General features: G+C 36.1%; 1 protein-coding gene across 3 annotated transcripts in view; it reads right to left on the bottom strand.

The window, feature by feature from the left end:
• Window positions 1-15,671, bottom strand: part of CDH19 (cadherin 19) — a 114,106-nt gene that overhangs the window by 32,268 nt on the left and 66,167 nt on the right. For 2 of the 3 annotated variants that reach the window (XM_057397399.1, XM_057397398.1), the window contains exons 2-3: window positions 3,419-3,646; window positions 607-898 (exon numbers count right to left, since the gene is read on the bottom strand). In XM_057397399.1, the coding sequence (XP_057253382.1) occupies window positions 607-898; window positions 3,419-3,616 (490 nt within the window). In that variant the 5' untranslated portion in view covers window positions 3,617-3,646. Of the gene's footprint in view, window positions 1-606; window positions 899-3,418; window positions 3,647-12,313; window positions 12,337-15,671 lie in introns of those variants that run through there. The other variant, XM_057397400.1, reaches the window with a different exon arrangement.

Below are 15,671 nucleotides of genomic sequence, written 5' to 3'. Positions count from 1 at the left end.
ACATCAGCCCCATATCAGCTCCATACCATTCATGTTCTGAACACATTACTTATAAGAAAGGAACTATCTCTCTCTTTGGGTGGGGGGAAAACAGAAAATTGTGAGTGCCTGTCATGTGATTGTGATTCTTTTGCAATTACAGTACAATATGATTTATACTACACAGGGTAGTTTCCAGCCCTAACTATCCTATGATTCTATGAAATAGGTCAGTCCCATGTCTCCTCTAGAGGATCAACTGGCTATAGTACTCTACCTATTTCAAATTGCAATATTATAGTTTTAAATGTGTACCCATTTCAAGACTAAATTACTGATGAGAAAGACATCTATCTATTGTCAATCCAAGCATGTATCCAAGCAGATTTTTTAAAAGGACTTGAATATATGTGGATATCTAAATATTTGAAAGCCAGGATATTAAACAGAGGTGTGTACAACCTTCAGTTTAAACATATGCCTTTGAAAATTTCCAACCTTATAAAATAGTGTGTTTTCTTCTTACTGAAAGGCAGTCTATAAAATACGTTATTAAATGTTTATATCAATATAGCTATCTGGAAAAAAAGTCAGCAATTAAAGAGTTTGGTTCACACCATGCAGTACCTTCAGGTGACATCTCTGGAACAGTAGCCATGTAAGGTCCACCCAAGAACTGTGGTTCATGATCATTGACATCTCGAACCTTGATAATAAATTCTGAATCAGGTTCAACAGGAAGCTGAGTGCTCGTGTTAATTGCTTGTGCTCTTAGAGCGTAGAAGGGCTTCTTTTCTCTATCCAGCTTTTGTGTCACGTAAATTTTGCCGTTATCTTCATCAATGATAAAAATGCTTCCAGCTCCCTCCCCAGTCAAAGTGTATTTTATTTTGCCATCCTGCTCTAAATTTGATTGCACCTGCAAATACAAACCAGAAAAGTTTAGCCACATTTTGGGAGGTGCAAAGTTTTGGAATTTGCATTGTAAGGGTTTTTTTTATTTTGTTCTACAATGAGTGCTGTCACTACTGAGCTAATTTAAAAGTGGGTACTGTGACATTTTCTTCCAGTCAGGGCTCAGTTTTAAAGTTTTTCTATAATAAACATATAATTCTCTGGTAAACCTGAAAAAAAGTTGCTTCAGCCGCTTTGAATTGAAGGGAATGAATGTAAGTGCCTACTTTACTTTGTTTCTTCATTAGGTCTCATAAACTTCTGCTGAAAAAGATAAGGTCATTAAGCATTATCTAAATTTTTTATTATTACAAATGACAAGGTACTTTGTGAGTTTTGTATATATTTTTTGTACTCAGCAATACTAAGTGTAAATATGAAAGGCAGCTCTATTTCTGTTGAAATATTAAAGAGATGAAATGCTATTGTGGTATAAGCCTATATTATTTATTTTGAAATAAAATGATAGACATTTTCCATTTCCCTCCAGGAATATCTGCATCCTCTGTTGTCTTGCTAAGATGAACTTTATGATGATGATTCCTCTGATGAAGTTGAGCCCTGGAGATCACTGTGGTCCAGTTTCATTTGTTCATGACAACAAACCAGTTCTGTTCATATTAACAATATGCAACTGCTTTTTAAATACCAATAACTTAATTTCTCAGGATTTAGAACTATTTAAAATATGAACAACTTAAAGTGAAATGTTTTGTAATTAAGTAGTTGTGCAAAATATGGGGCAGGTCTGGCCCTTTGTGAGCGATCTGGCTAAATTCATTTTAACACCACGCAAATTGAGTATCTGGCTAGGGGGCACCACAGATTTTTTTTGATCCATAATCTTGGTTTCCTTTTCATGAACCCCAGGGCATGGGAAAGGTGGTGTATATCTAGATCTTTAACCAGAGATGGGGTTCAGATGTGATCACAGAGTGCACCAAACCTTTAGAGAAGTGTGCATCGCACTGCCTTTTTAGACATAACCTGTGTTGAACCACTTCATGTAGCATCATTTACCCCAAATATATTTTCATGCCCCTGATCATGTTAAATGAGAGGTCTTTTACAAATGATATTTGTTAAGAAAGCATAGTTAAGATCCTGAGCTTACCTGTTTTATTAACCTGGACAGAAAAGAATTCATGGTCTTTTTGTTGTAGATGAGAAGTGGGAATAGTGACTTAAAAATAGATTGTCTACCTTTTCATTTTCTTTGATGTTGTCTCCTTCAGGGCCTTATTTATTAAAAATTTGTGTGTTAATTATAAATTATAATTTTATTTACCAAAAGAAAATCATAATCTCAATAAAAAGGCACAAAAACATATGTCTGATTGGACAGTGCTTAGACTGAAATAAATTAACTATACTCTTCAATAAAAAATCCCTATAATTTACTTGTGAGAAATATAAAGGAGAGATTATGAATTTTTTCTAAAGCTTTGTGAAAATATAGGACAGTTATGAAATTTCTTTACAAGAAACTGTTTTCAAGCTATGGAAAAGTAATAATTATTAAAAAAATCAGTATGTCTACACTTCCTTTTAGTAAGTGAGACATCACACTTCTATAGTAGTTACTTCCAAGGAGCAGTGAAAGAGTAATTAATGAATTTTGAACACTTCACCCTTTGGGCCCAATTTAATCTTAGTGCTAGTTAATTGGCAGTTAAGCTTATTTAGGTTCATTCATCTAGAAATTGCCTTAAAGAAAAGGAAACTAGATCTCAAGATTACAATTATTTCTAGCATAGAAAAAAAGTATTTAATAATAATAATAATTATCAGCAGAGAGAGAAGAAAGTGGTAGATAAAGCCTATCTTAAGACAATTAAGGCAATTATCTTAAAGCACATTTTTAAAGGAGAGTGAAAAATAATTGCTCCTTGTGCTAAATTTACATTAATCTAATGAACCACGCCACTTCCTGTAGTTTCTCAGTGGTAAAAGGATTTAGTATTAATCTGCTTCATTAAAAATTAATGAGGGGTAAATCAACTGCTACTTTAATGTAATATAAAATCATGCTAAATACTGTTTGTAAACTACACTACGCTCAGTATGACTGCTTTGATGCCCTGCTAAAAATAGCACAAGGAAATTGCCAGATGTTGATAAGTCCTTAACCTTCATTCAGAAAACAGAAAAGAATTTTTTATCTTGATACCTTCATCTGCTGTATATGGAGACAGCTTTAGTAACAGAGTGAATGTGGAGTTTTCTTGACAGCAGACGTAGGTGAAGGAAGGTCCTTGGTACTGCCACAACCTCAAGCTCTTGGAGGTCTCTGACCCTAAGTTAGGTCACAGTAAAGGAGAGATGTGCTGACCAATTGCAGCTCCCAAAGCTTCAATTTTTGCTTTTTTTTTTTTGATATTGACAGGTTGCTGGAGATGCTTGGTCTTCCAAGTCAAGGTAACAAGCTGCTAATCAGCACGTTAAATCTAACCTTGTACCATCCTTGAATCATTGTTTATCATACCTGTCCAACATACACGGGCACCACTGAAGTCTGTTCCTCAGTTGCGAAAAGTGGCTCCCGCACCCAGCCACGTTTCACTCTTCGAACTGCTGTGAAAGACTGATATGTGTTTTGAGCCAAGCAGTTCTGCATGCTTGGAGAGCAAGGCCAAAGTTGAACCAGCATCAGTGTGAGAGATAGATATTCAGAGAAATTCATTCTGAACTCTTTTTTTCAATCAATCTTCATCTGTGGAAGAGGGAAAAAAAAGAAAATAAATCTTGATAAAGCATGACTTCTCTCTTTCCACTTTTACATGTTGACTCTGTGCAAATGTAAGAGATGACTTGCAGTGTGAAAAACCTCTTCCTCTCCCTAAAAGGAAAGAGCCGAAACAAAGTCTGCTTCTGATTAAAATAGAGATTCTCTTAGAGACTCTGGCATGAAAGTCAAGTGTTTCAACTGTCTGTTATGAATATCCCACACAGGGATATGCAAAAAAGGAAAATCATTCTTCAATTAATTTATCTTCCAAATTAAGCGGGGTAATTGTATTGTGTAGCCCAAGAATAATTTGATTGAAATAATTGTATGTTTCTGCTTAGACAGGGCTCATTTTGAGCTGCAGTAACAGAACTGCCTGAAGGGTGAACGTCTAGCCTTAGTGGCCGTTATGACTGACAGCTGAAACAGAGCAGTGCAGATAATTTTTTAACCTCTTCTTTCCTTCTTTCCCAACTCAGAAAATGCCTTCAAAAATGCCAAAAAGGCTGTAGGGTACCATGAGAAGCAGCAAAAATTTGCAACTTTCTCCTCCTGATCAACAGAAATTTCCATCACCTATGACATCCTTGTTTTCAATTAAACAGGCAAAGGGTAAATGCATCTTGAAAGCTGTAGGTTTCTGAAGCTAGTTTCTTTCAGAAAAATGAAGGCTTTGCACAAACTATATGCTATTATTGACTTTTAAGAGATTTTTGGTATAATAAATGAAATTCTGAATTTTAAATCAAGTGCAGTTCTCAGGTAAGAACAGCCATCTTCTGAGGTAAAAAGGAAAATTATGAAAATCATTACCACACACAGTTCTTAAACCTTACCTGGCAATGATATTAGCCATTCTCTTCAAGGCTTTAGTCTTTTCCTATGCTAGAGAAGCCTGGCTTATGAATTTATCACATGCCAATCTGTCTGTATAGCATACTGCAAAAATATTTGGCTGCATTTACTTTAGGCCTGAAAAATCCATAATCCTTTTACATGTACAGGATAAAGTATAAATATATGCATTTTAAGATCATTACTTAAATAATAGTGTTTGTTGTGGTTTGACTGCCGTAGCTGAACCTAGAATAATGTTATGAACATCAATCCTTATTCAAAGGGAAACTTCAAAATTGTTTAAAATGACAGGCCATATAGACAACAGTTTCTTTCCTTCTGTCAATTTTACATGATGTTGAACATTATTCTGTTAAAACCTAATCTGCATATGTATATTTACTAAGAAAAAGAGAAAAGAGTTCTAACTGTAAGGCACATAGAATTGTAGGTATGAAAGTGCATGTTCCAATTTCTTAACATTTTCTAGTTTTCAACTGTAAAGCTGTATCTGTGCAAGATGAGACTTGAATTGAGTGAATATGACTTGGGTACTCTCTTGTTTCAATTTTCTGTGGAAAATTGCTAATTTTCCTAAAGCTGCAAGACAAGGCCAGCTAAGCTCAACTTGGCTCTCAAATAAAGCTTGAGTGAGGTTTAAAAGGCCTAAAGGCTTTGGAGAGTCTCCCTGTACAACAGGTGCGTGTAACACTCTGCAGTAATTTACATAGAAACTAATCTTGAAAATCAAGATTCATTTTCTTGCAGTACATACCAAAGGACAGACAACTCAAACATCAAAAACTGTATAGTCAAAGACACCTTTCTGAGGAATTGTAAAGAAATTTGTTTCAATCAGTACTTAAATGAGGAGACAGGCGTTCACTCTGGGTGATAACAAATGCTTCTGGCTACCATTAGCTGGTGTTTTGCCCACTTGCTCTCACACTGCCCACTTTGATCAATAAAATTCCAGGCTTGCCAGCCAGTGTTTCATGCAGAGTGAATGCCAAACAGACACTCATTATCAAACTCATCTCACAGACACTGTGTATACCTATCAACACAGTGAGCGTACAAATACGGCTACGCTGGTCTACCACTGGACACCTTTTAGCAATGCACTCAGCAAAGACCAGCTGAGCATAATTAATATTTCAGTCTGTTTCAGTGCTTTCTCTTTACTAATTTATGTTAATAGCCTATGTTGCATGGATTCGAGACTTGCATCTCAGACAAATTGAGGGGATGGGGGAATAAACATGCTTAGATTTTTACATGTTGCACACTGTTATGTGTATAAAAAGACTGAAACTTGAAATACAGGTTATTGTAAAGAAACATAAAGCTATGCACTGGAATTGACAGTTATGTGTTTCTGGTTTTCTCTTCTTTATCAGACATATTCAACTTGCCTTTATTTTCAGGACTTTTTAAAGCATATTTACTTCCAATATCTTCCTACTTATTTGGTGTTAAGACACTACCTCCTGCTTCTAGCCAGCACATGTTACCATTCTTTATGAAACCAATTGCTTTCTTGTGAAACAATCACCTTATTTCTATTCCACAAACTGCAACTCATTATCAGAATTAACTCTCACAAAACATCCAGAAACTAATTTCTTATTCCCTCCTCTGTATTTAGTCTTGCCTTAAAATATCTAAATTTAAGTGTTACCTAAAGGGAAACAAAGTGTTCACAGTGTTTAAAGTGACTCTGTGATGAGACTGCTGCCTATCACAGTGACTAGTATTGTCTTGTTATTCCCTTGTACACTTGTCATTTCCTGTCCATTAGCTATCTCTTGTTTTAAACATTCATCAGTTGTCTCTTGTTTTACCCGCGATTTCTAAGATCTTTGTAAATGAAATGACCTTGTACTCTGCATTATAATACACAGCAGAAGGAGGATTAATAAAAGCACAGAGCTTTTAGGTGCTACAGTAATATGTATGCACAAACAGATAAATTTTTCATAGAATAATTTCTGATTGAAAAAAAAAAGACAAATGCATTTTCAAAGATGAGCAAATGAACTACCAGTAATAATTTGCTAGGGGAACAAGAGAAATGGGGACCACTGTTCTGCTCCTGTCCTATTATTCAGGAAGTACATCTCCAATCTCTCTCACTTGCATTGGATTGCATTAATAAAGACTGATACATAGAACAGAGTAATAAGAATATCAATTGTACTTATAATAAGCAGGCCACACCTTTTAAAACAGTGTCTTCATTTTATACCCAATGTAAATCACAAGTTCCCTGTAGACTAGGTGCAGATTTACCTTCTGGTTTGCTCTAGAACCATCATTAAATGGCAACCTGTTGCCATTTGAAACTGGATATTAGTTTTAGGCAGGGTGGTAGTCTGACTTTGTTCTGAATTACCTCTGTTTTGATGATAATAATTTATTTAAATTATGACTGTGTCATTACATCACAAAATAATACCTGTTACTCCTTAACACTGCAAGAATAACGATAGAAAGAATAAGAGGCTTAAAAAATAGAATCTTTGGGATATAATGAAGTTATATATTTTCTGGAGGAGAGGGGAGGGAGAAGACTAAGGGCAGACAAAACACCCTTCTCATTAAAAATGATAAACAACAGATTACAGTGAAGGTGAAGATAAATTCTGTTCCAGTTCTGTTACCTGAAGAATAAGGAAAAAAAAACAGCTTAGTTTTGTAACAAAACCCCCATGATCTAAGTAAAGTCTTTAATTATAAGGCAACAAAACCCTGGAGCATGGTGACAAGGGATGTGGTAGATACTCCTTAACTAGACACCATTAAGACCATCTAGCATATGTGTTTGATCCAACTTTGCAGCAGGGATTTGAAACAGTCACTCTAGCGAAAAACAAATCTCTCTGTCCTTGAAAGTATTGATGAGAGTCAAAAATGTCAGACTGAAAGACATTCCTTTTGAGGAACTTGGTGTTGTCATTTCTTGTTTTAATATCATAAAGCAAGCAACAACAAAGTGAGAAAATTCATGTAAGCCAATCTAATTAATACGGAGCTTCTGAAACATATTTCTTATCTCAAGAAGCCTAACTTGATGCTGTTTCAGTTACAAGCTCTGTTTTGTGCATTGGTGTTATTAAGACTATAGTTAAATTTGTCTTCCTTGTATGTCACTAATTTTCATTTAATAGAATAAAGAAGAAAGGCTATTTGTAACTAATGTCTACAAATTACTGCATTAGACAAAGCTTGGATGGGTAGAAACCTTCACAATTTCAACAATATATCTGTTTGTACAATGTTTATTTTATATGGCAGATTACTAATAAACCTACTGTATTATACTGTTGTAGCTCTTTTTTCTTTTCAGAAAAGACTGTACCTGGACTGATTTTCATTGACAAATTTAGGTTTCACACAATATGGTAGACATCTAGGCTTTAATACTTCTAGAAGTGCCAAAGAATTATTCATGTACGTATCAACTAGTTTAATAAATACATAATGGGTTTTGACTTTTTTTTTTTAATAATCTGTGTAGAAGAATGATAAAGTCTTCCAGAGTATGTGAAGTAGTGGACAAAATCCTGTTCTTGTTGCTTTTTACCATTGCTGAATTTTGCATAGAGGAAGAGCATATTTTTTTTCAGACTTGGTGTGTTAGAAACCCTTTGTTACTATTTTCAGTGATTTTTTTACTTATATTTGGTCTTTTGCAATAACTGCCAAAATATTTTTTTTTGTGTAAGTTTTCCATTCTTAATGTTTTTTGAGTATTTTATTTGGAGACACCACAAAAAGGCATACTAAACCTCTAAGGAATATGTATGGCATATTTAGTTCCAACTCTGCTGGATTTGATCTCTGGTTCCATTGATAACTGGCATCACAGACTGGTACAGAAGAAGTCACTACTATGATGGCAGTGTTTAACTGAGTTGATTTAAAGAAACAGTAGGAAGAAAAGACAAAGTTTCAAGAATTTATTTTGCTATTCAAACTTCATTTTTTACTGAATATCACAGTTGTCATGCATACATACATACACATACATATTGAGTGATTGAGTGATTGAGTGATTGTAATTTGTGAATGGTTAAATTTGATGTCAGTCCTGCTGTAGCTCAGCTCACCTTTTATGTGCCTCTCAGCTTATGTTTATCTGCCCGATTTATTTACAATTAGTTTAGTGTTTAATGTTGCTTTAGTTTTAGTCATTATTTCTATTGAATCTATTTTAATTTAGGATTTTGTTTTTACTTTGTTGTCTTTCACACACTTTATTTTTAATAAATTTGGACTGCTATATCTAATAACTATGCTGAATTTAATTATACTGTGGCTATCAGAATTAACATCTACAATGTAATAACTTCAGTCAATTAATTAGAGCTATATTAACAATGGTTTTGCTAGTCTGTTGCACAAATAGCTATTATAAAGGCTCTTACTTAACCTTGAGAAGTATCTTCTTAACACGTCTTGATGTGACATTTGATCAAATTATACTGACCAGTAGTATATATTAGCACAGTACAGCTGCACATGTCTGTACTCATCACCCAGCACTTCACTTGCATGAAGAGCAATTACTTGGATGTTATGAATGTGTGTCCTGGGTTCAGCAGTCATTTTTTCTCCTTCTTGGTAACTGGTGCAGCACTGCGTTTTTGACTTTTGGCCTGGGAACAACGCTGATAACACCAATGTTTTTAGTTACTGCTCAAATGTTTGGTCTGGCCAAGGACTTTCTGAGCCTCATGCTCTGCCAGGGAGGAGGGGAAGCCAGGAGGAAGAAGAGACAGGACACCTGACCCAAACTGACCAAAGAGGTATTTCATACCACAGCACGTCATGCCCAGGATGTAACGGAGAGTTACCTGGAAGGGCTAGGACTGTGGGGTTGGAGGAGATATCAGTCGGTGCTGGCGGGGCCGGGTTATCAGTCGGTGGGTGGTGACGTGTTGTATTCTCTTCCCTTGTTATTTCCTTTATCATTATTATTAGTGGTGGTAGCAGTATTGATTTGTGTTATACCTTAGTTACTAAACTGTTCTTATCTCAACCTGTGGGAGTTGCATTCTTTTGATTCTCCTCCCCATCCTTCCAGGAGCAGAGGGAGGGCAAAAAGGGTGGGGGGGAGTGAGAGAGCGACTGCGTGATTTATAGCTGACTTTGTTTAAACCACGACAATGTGATATAAATTTCACTTCATTCTAATTGGTACATTATTTTCTTCATTTTGTAAATATGCTATTGTGCCATTAGGGAAGGCCTCAAACTGTTACAATGAACTTTCAGAGTAATTGTCTGTCAGTTACACATGGACAAAAATAGCTTTAGAGAAATTAATTTGAGAGCTGATCAGTGCTTTTAAGTCAGGATTTTAATCAGTGTAGACCTGACTGACTAGAAATCCTGTCATTCCTATGGTTTTATGAGGGTTTGGTGATCATATTTCCAGGTAGCATATTAATACATATTATCTGACTCCAGTATTTTACTAGAATATCTGTGGCACTGTAGAAAAACCCCAGGTGCCATTTCAGATGAAGAAAAAAGCCTAGTCTTCAAAGAATGAAAAGCAGTAGCCAGAAGTTCGTCCATACTAGGTACTAGAGTATCAAAGTGCAATATGTATTTCTTCAAATCTTATATTTTCCATTAAAAACCTATGGGAACTGAAGAGAAAGGCAAGACATTTGTTTTAAATGAGAAGAAAGGGAACAAAGTGAACAATGAGGTTTCTTGCCTACAAACCAAAGTACAAAGTGTAGGGGATAGGTGACATATTCTGTTTCACAACCTCTGGTATCTTTGGTGGTTCTTATTCCCTTAGTGGAGTTATATTAATCCCAAAAAGACATGAGTAAACCAACATAAAGTTAGCCTTTTTCTGAGTAAAAGCCAGTGACAATTGGTGCTACTCTGTACTGTTTGAACTTTGTTGTATAAACCTGGCTGTGCAATACCTATTTCCTAATGGATGTGAGCATACAAGATGTGATAGCCAGTTTCTTGCTTTTTTCAACCCTATTCTATCAGTATTTTTAGAACTGAGCAACTTGTTTCCTGATCTGTGGTTTGCTGCAGGTGTATATATTTGGGCCCAACTCAATATTTCTGGTCTGGTTTAACATTCCTGTGCTTAACTTCCCTTGGGTGAATGCCGCCACTGCTGTGGCTCTGTGGACAAAGATTCTTATGATTTTGGAAATCATTATTTCACTTTATGCTATACAAAGAGCTGCAAGCAGCCACAAACACTTCAGTCATGACTGTTGCAGAAAGAGATCCAAATCTTCTCATTGCAATTTCTTTCAACTCTTTTAAAACAGTCTTGTAAAGATGACTGAACACATCTATAAAGACTACCAGTACAAGGAAAGAGTCACCCACACCATTGTCATTAGGAGAATTGTGTGTGTGCTTAAGGATAAACTTCTGGTAGGTGGGACTCCACCAGGCTGTTTTCATTCTGCAGAGGTGACCTTTTGGAGTGCCAGTTAGGGTAAAAACTGTATATGGATGGAGCCAAAAGCTATCTGGTATTAGAATCGTAGAATAGTTAGGGTTGGAAAGGACCTTAAGATCATCTAGTTCCAACCCTCTGCCATGGGCAGGGACACCTCACACTAAACAATGTCACCCAAGGCTCTGTCCAACCTGGCCTTGAACACCGCCAGGGATGGAGCATTCACAACTCCCCCGGGCAACCCATTCCAGTGCCTCACCACCCTTACAGTAAAGAACTTCTTCCTTGTATCCTATCTAAACTTCCCCTGTTTAAGTTTTAACACATTACCCCTTGTCTTATCACTACAGTCCCTAATGAACTGTCCTTCCCTCCAGCATATCAACTGAACCACACAACTCGGTGTCATCGGCAAACTTGCTGAAGGCACACTCAATCCCACTGTCCATGTCACTGACAAAGATGTTGAACAAGACTGGTCCCAACACCGATCCTTGAGGGATGCCACTCATTACTGGTCTCCAACTGGACATTGAGCCATTCACCACAACTCTTTGCATGTGACCATCCAGCCAGTTCTTTATCCACTGAGTGGTCTTCCTATCAAATTGATGTCTCTCCAATTTAGAGACAAGGATGTTGTGTGGGACAGTGTCGAATGCTTTACACAAATCCAGGTAGATGACATCAACTGCTCTACCCCTGTCTGTCAGTTCCGTAGGACCATCATAGAAGGCCACCAAATTGGTCAAGCAGGATTTCTCCTTAGTGAAGCCATGCAGGGTGTCACCAACCACCTTGTTGTTTTCCATAATACTGTAAACTTTCCCTGTGAGTGCTTGTGTTGGTTGTTTGTTTTTTTGTCAGTTGGAACAGAGATAATATTAAATGAAATCTGGAACATCAGAAAGTAATAAACTAAAATTAAAGGTTTCTTTCTAAGTCTACTGAAATCCCCCAAGGGAAGAGAAAGTGTTACCAAGAATATCACACTGACACACACAGAGCTCCAGCAGACTCCCCAGAGGTAAGTAAATCTCCAGGATTCCTCCTTGGTTGGTGTGGCATCATCTCTTTTCTTGGAAGCATAGCTTTCTCACATGTTATTAACTGAAGAAGTTAATTGTTGAAGTTTCATAGAAGAGAAGATAGGCATATTACTACTTCACTCTCTTGTAAGGAAGAAAAAGAAAACAAAAAATAAATAGGAATATCTGTGTCTCTTGTCTAAACTATGGTAAATTAATGATTACATTTAGTGCTGTTTCACATATTATTCTGTCATACAGCTACATCCTACTTTAGTCCAGATGCTTCCTAGATAAAGAAAAAATAAAATAAAAATAAAATAAAATGCTTACCTTAGTACTTAACTTTATGAAAAATTATGTTCTTTTTCTGCAGTCATTAAATAGGTTCAGCAATTTTATTCTGCTGAAAAAATTAGTTCAGTAAACAAATGCTAAGATGCTAAAAAGATTCAGTTTTGCCTGCACTTGTGGTACATTGCACTCTCTATACTAAAAATAAGTAAATGTTTAGTTTTAATTGTAGCTTTCCTTAACTATGAATATTAGTTATTTTTAAGATAGTTTTCTCTATAGAAAATCATGAATAAATCCTTGTCTTTTGGCATAAATATTTTGCTGATTAAAAAGTCTAACACATGCACACAATAAAAAGAGAAATTCTTGCCTTTTGGCATTTGCTTTTTATTGTAGAGAAGTAACAAATCCAATTACAAGATATTTGATTCATTGGGCAAATCCTACTGGAACATTTTCAGCTCTGCAGGATGCCACTCAGTACTGAAGAACCACTTGTCATCATAATGATATAAAGGACCGCATTCTGTGATTCACAGTTGAATTTGTTTGCCAAATGATTTTCCGGAAAGCACATCCTGAAATTCTCCAAAACTCTCCTTAGGACTAAGGGTTTTTTTTTTGTTTCCACTCATTTCTTTGCAGAAATTAAAAGTAATAATGCAATGAAGTCACCTTTCCCATGGTTTCTTAAGAGATTTAATTCCTTTAAATAAGAAACACCAAAGTATAAAGAGAAGTTTTAACATTTTGGTTAAGCAGATGCTTTTCACTATAATTTGACTTATTGTTAGACTGTTGATTTTGGCTTCACAGTTAGTTTTCCACGTAAAATGAGGTAAATCAGAAACACCCTTAAATGAAATCATCCAGTCTATGCCAGTGGGAAACTGGACTGAAATCAAATTCAAATGCTTACCAGTGCTCATTTGTAAAGGAAATAAATAATCATAAAAGCTGTCCCTTGCAAACAGTTAAAGAAACTGTTCATTAAGAAAAAAAATGGAAAGAAAATAAATTTTTTCTATTTTCATTAACTCACTTTGTGGTCTATTAATAAACACATTAAGGTAAATAAAGCAGGGAACATTTAATTGTATTAACAGTTTTCATTATGAGCTAGAATAATTTCCTTTGATACATAATACAGTTTAAAGATGTAATTGAAATTCCTGAGCAGACAATGTGTTTTGCATACATATATGCATGCACTCTGTGCACCACCATAGTGGAAGTCAGCTAGAAAAAAGATGAAAGAATGCACCTCCCTCCGAAACATTGCAATAATATCAGACAAGAAAGAATAGAATTCACCTGCTTTTTGATAGAGGCAACAAACTGAAAAGTAATTGTAATTTTTAGAATAGTGAGAAATAGGGATGGAAAAGGCTTAGTTGGCAAACTGGCTAAAAAGCTCCCTTATCTCTCTTTTTTAATATTTCACTTTTTTTTCTCAACTACCAGGAACATATTGTTTTTCTTCACTCATTATATCAATTCCATGAAAGGTAATATCCTTTTTTTATCTGTCTCACACACCAAAGATATATTAATCCAATACAGTTCTTATTTGATTCCATTAAACTTTGTAAGCACTTTCTAGGCACCAAGGTATTCAGAACAGGATAGGAACAAAGCATTAGGTCATCCAGGCCAAATAAAGGGTGTTGCATAATCAATTTTATGCCAAGATTTTCAAAAGGATTTTTTTTTTTTCTCTTTTTCAAGGTGTAAAATAAAATATTCCAGGTATAGTCCAACAAATTCCATCAGATTTGCAAATTGTGAATGTTTGGGGCTTTTTTTAAAGGAATCAGATTCTATGTGTCATTAAAAAAAGAAAATTAAAAAGAATCCTAAAAAAACCAATGCCTTTTCTAGCTATTCATGCTACAGTCTCAAAAAATTATTAACACTAAAGATATTTTTTTAGAAAAATACTTAAGAAATTACTTTAGAACCAGCTGATATTTCTTTATTAATACATGAGAGAATAGTTTCAGGTAAAGAAAATATAAAAAAAAAATCTAAGTTGCATCATATCTGCAACCTAGGTCTTGACATGTTTCATAGTCAAATTACCTTTTCTTTTATGATATCTCCGAGCATAAATTTCATCCATCATTCTCACACTTATTTATAAAATAAAATTGTATTTTCTCTTATATCTTGCTACTTCGTACATGCAACGTACCTCTTCCTGCAAAATGAGTGGGAGAAATGCTGCTTATACTTCCATTATCATTCAACATAGTCCTTACTTTGAATCAAATTAAGATATCTTGGGACATTCTCATTAATTATAAATTCCCTTTGGACTAAATTCTATTAATCAGAAAATCAGGAACCTGCTTAGTAAGGCTCCATGCGATATATCCCTAGAGGGCAGGGGGACCCAGGACTGTTGGTTGATATTCAGGGATCACCTGCTACAAGCTCAGGAGTGTTGCATCCCAACTAGAAGGAAGTGCAGCAGGAGGGCCAGGAGACCTCCTTGGATGGATAAGGAGCTGCTGAGGAAAGTTTGAAGGAAAAAAGAGGCTTATAAAACATGGAAACAAAGACAGGGAGCCAGGGAAGAATACAAGGATGCTGTCCAGGAAGCTAAGGACCAGGTTAGGAAAGCTAAGGCCCAGTTAGAATTAAATTTGGCTAGGGATGTTAAGGATAACAAGAAGGGTTTTTATAGGTTCGATTGATTGATTGGTGGCTTGGCTTCACAAGCGAAGATTTGGGAACAGGCAGTGAAAGAGGGGTCTCACGATCCTTCTGGCTTTTTTGGTTTTATGCAGGAGATGTCAGAAAAGCTACCACAGGGATAACTGGCTTGTGGCAGCCAAACGTTCATAGTGGCATCTCCTTTGGATACTTCGATGTTGGCTCTTCCTATCACTGTGAAGCAGAATTCACCAAGCATTGGCTTGTTCATCCACTAACAGGGAACGTGAGCTGGGGGTGATCCTATAGGTACATAGCAAATAAAAGACAGACTAGGGACAACATAAGCCCCCTCCAGAAGCTATTAGGAGAACTGGCTACCCTGCATCTGGAGAAGGCTGAGGTTCTGAATGACTTCTTTGCCTCGGTCTTCACTGGCAAAGGCTCTGACTACACCACCCAAGTCTTGGAAGGCAGAAGCAGGGACTGAAGAAATAAAGACCTTGGGCCCACTGTAGGAGAGGATCTGGTTTGAGACCATATTAAGAACCTGAATGCACACAAGTCCATGGGTCCTGATGAAATCCATCCACGGGTCTGGAGGGAGCTGACGAATGAAGTTGCGAAGCCACTGTCCATCATGTTTGAAAAATCGTGGCAGTCAGGTGAAGATCCTGATGACTGGAAAAAAAAAGGTAATATAACCCCCATTTTGAAGAAGAGGAAAATGGATGAT

Source organism: Pezoporus wallicus, unplaced genomic scaffold, assembly GCF_028554395.1.
Source record: "Pezoporus wallicus isolate ANWC-B61680 ecotype Strahan unplaced genomic scaffold, APGP_CSIRO_Pwel_v1 contig_227, whole genome shotgun sequence".
Taxonomy (NCBI): domain Eukaryota; kingdom Metazoa; phylum Chordata; class Aves; order Psittaciformes; family Psittacidae; genus Pezoporus; species Pezoporus wallicus.
Note: the sequence above shows the minus strand (reverse complement) of the source record. Positions and strands in the feature narration are given on the sequence as shown.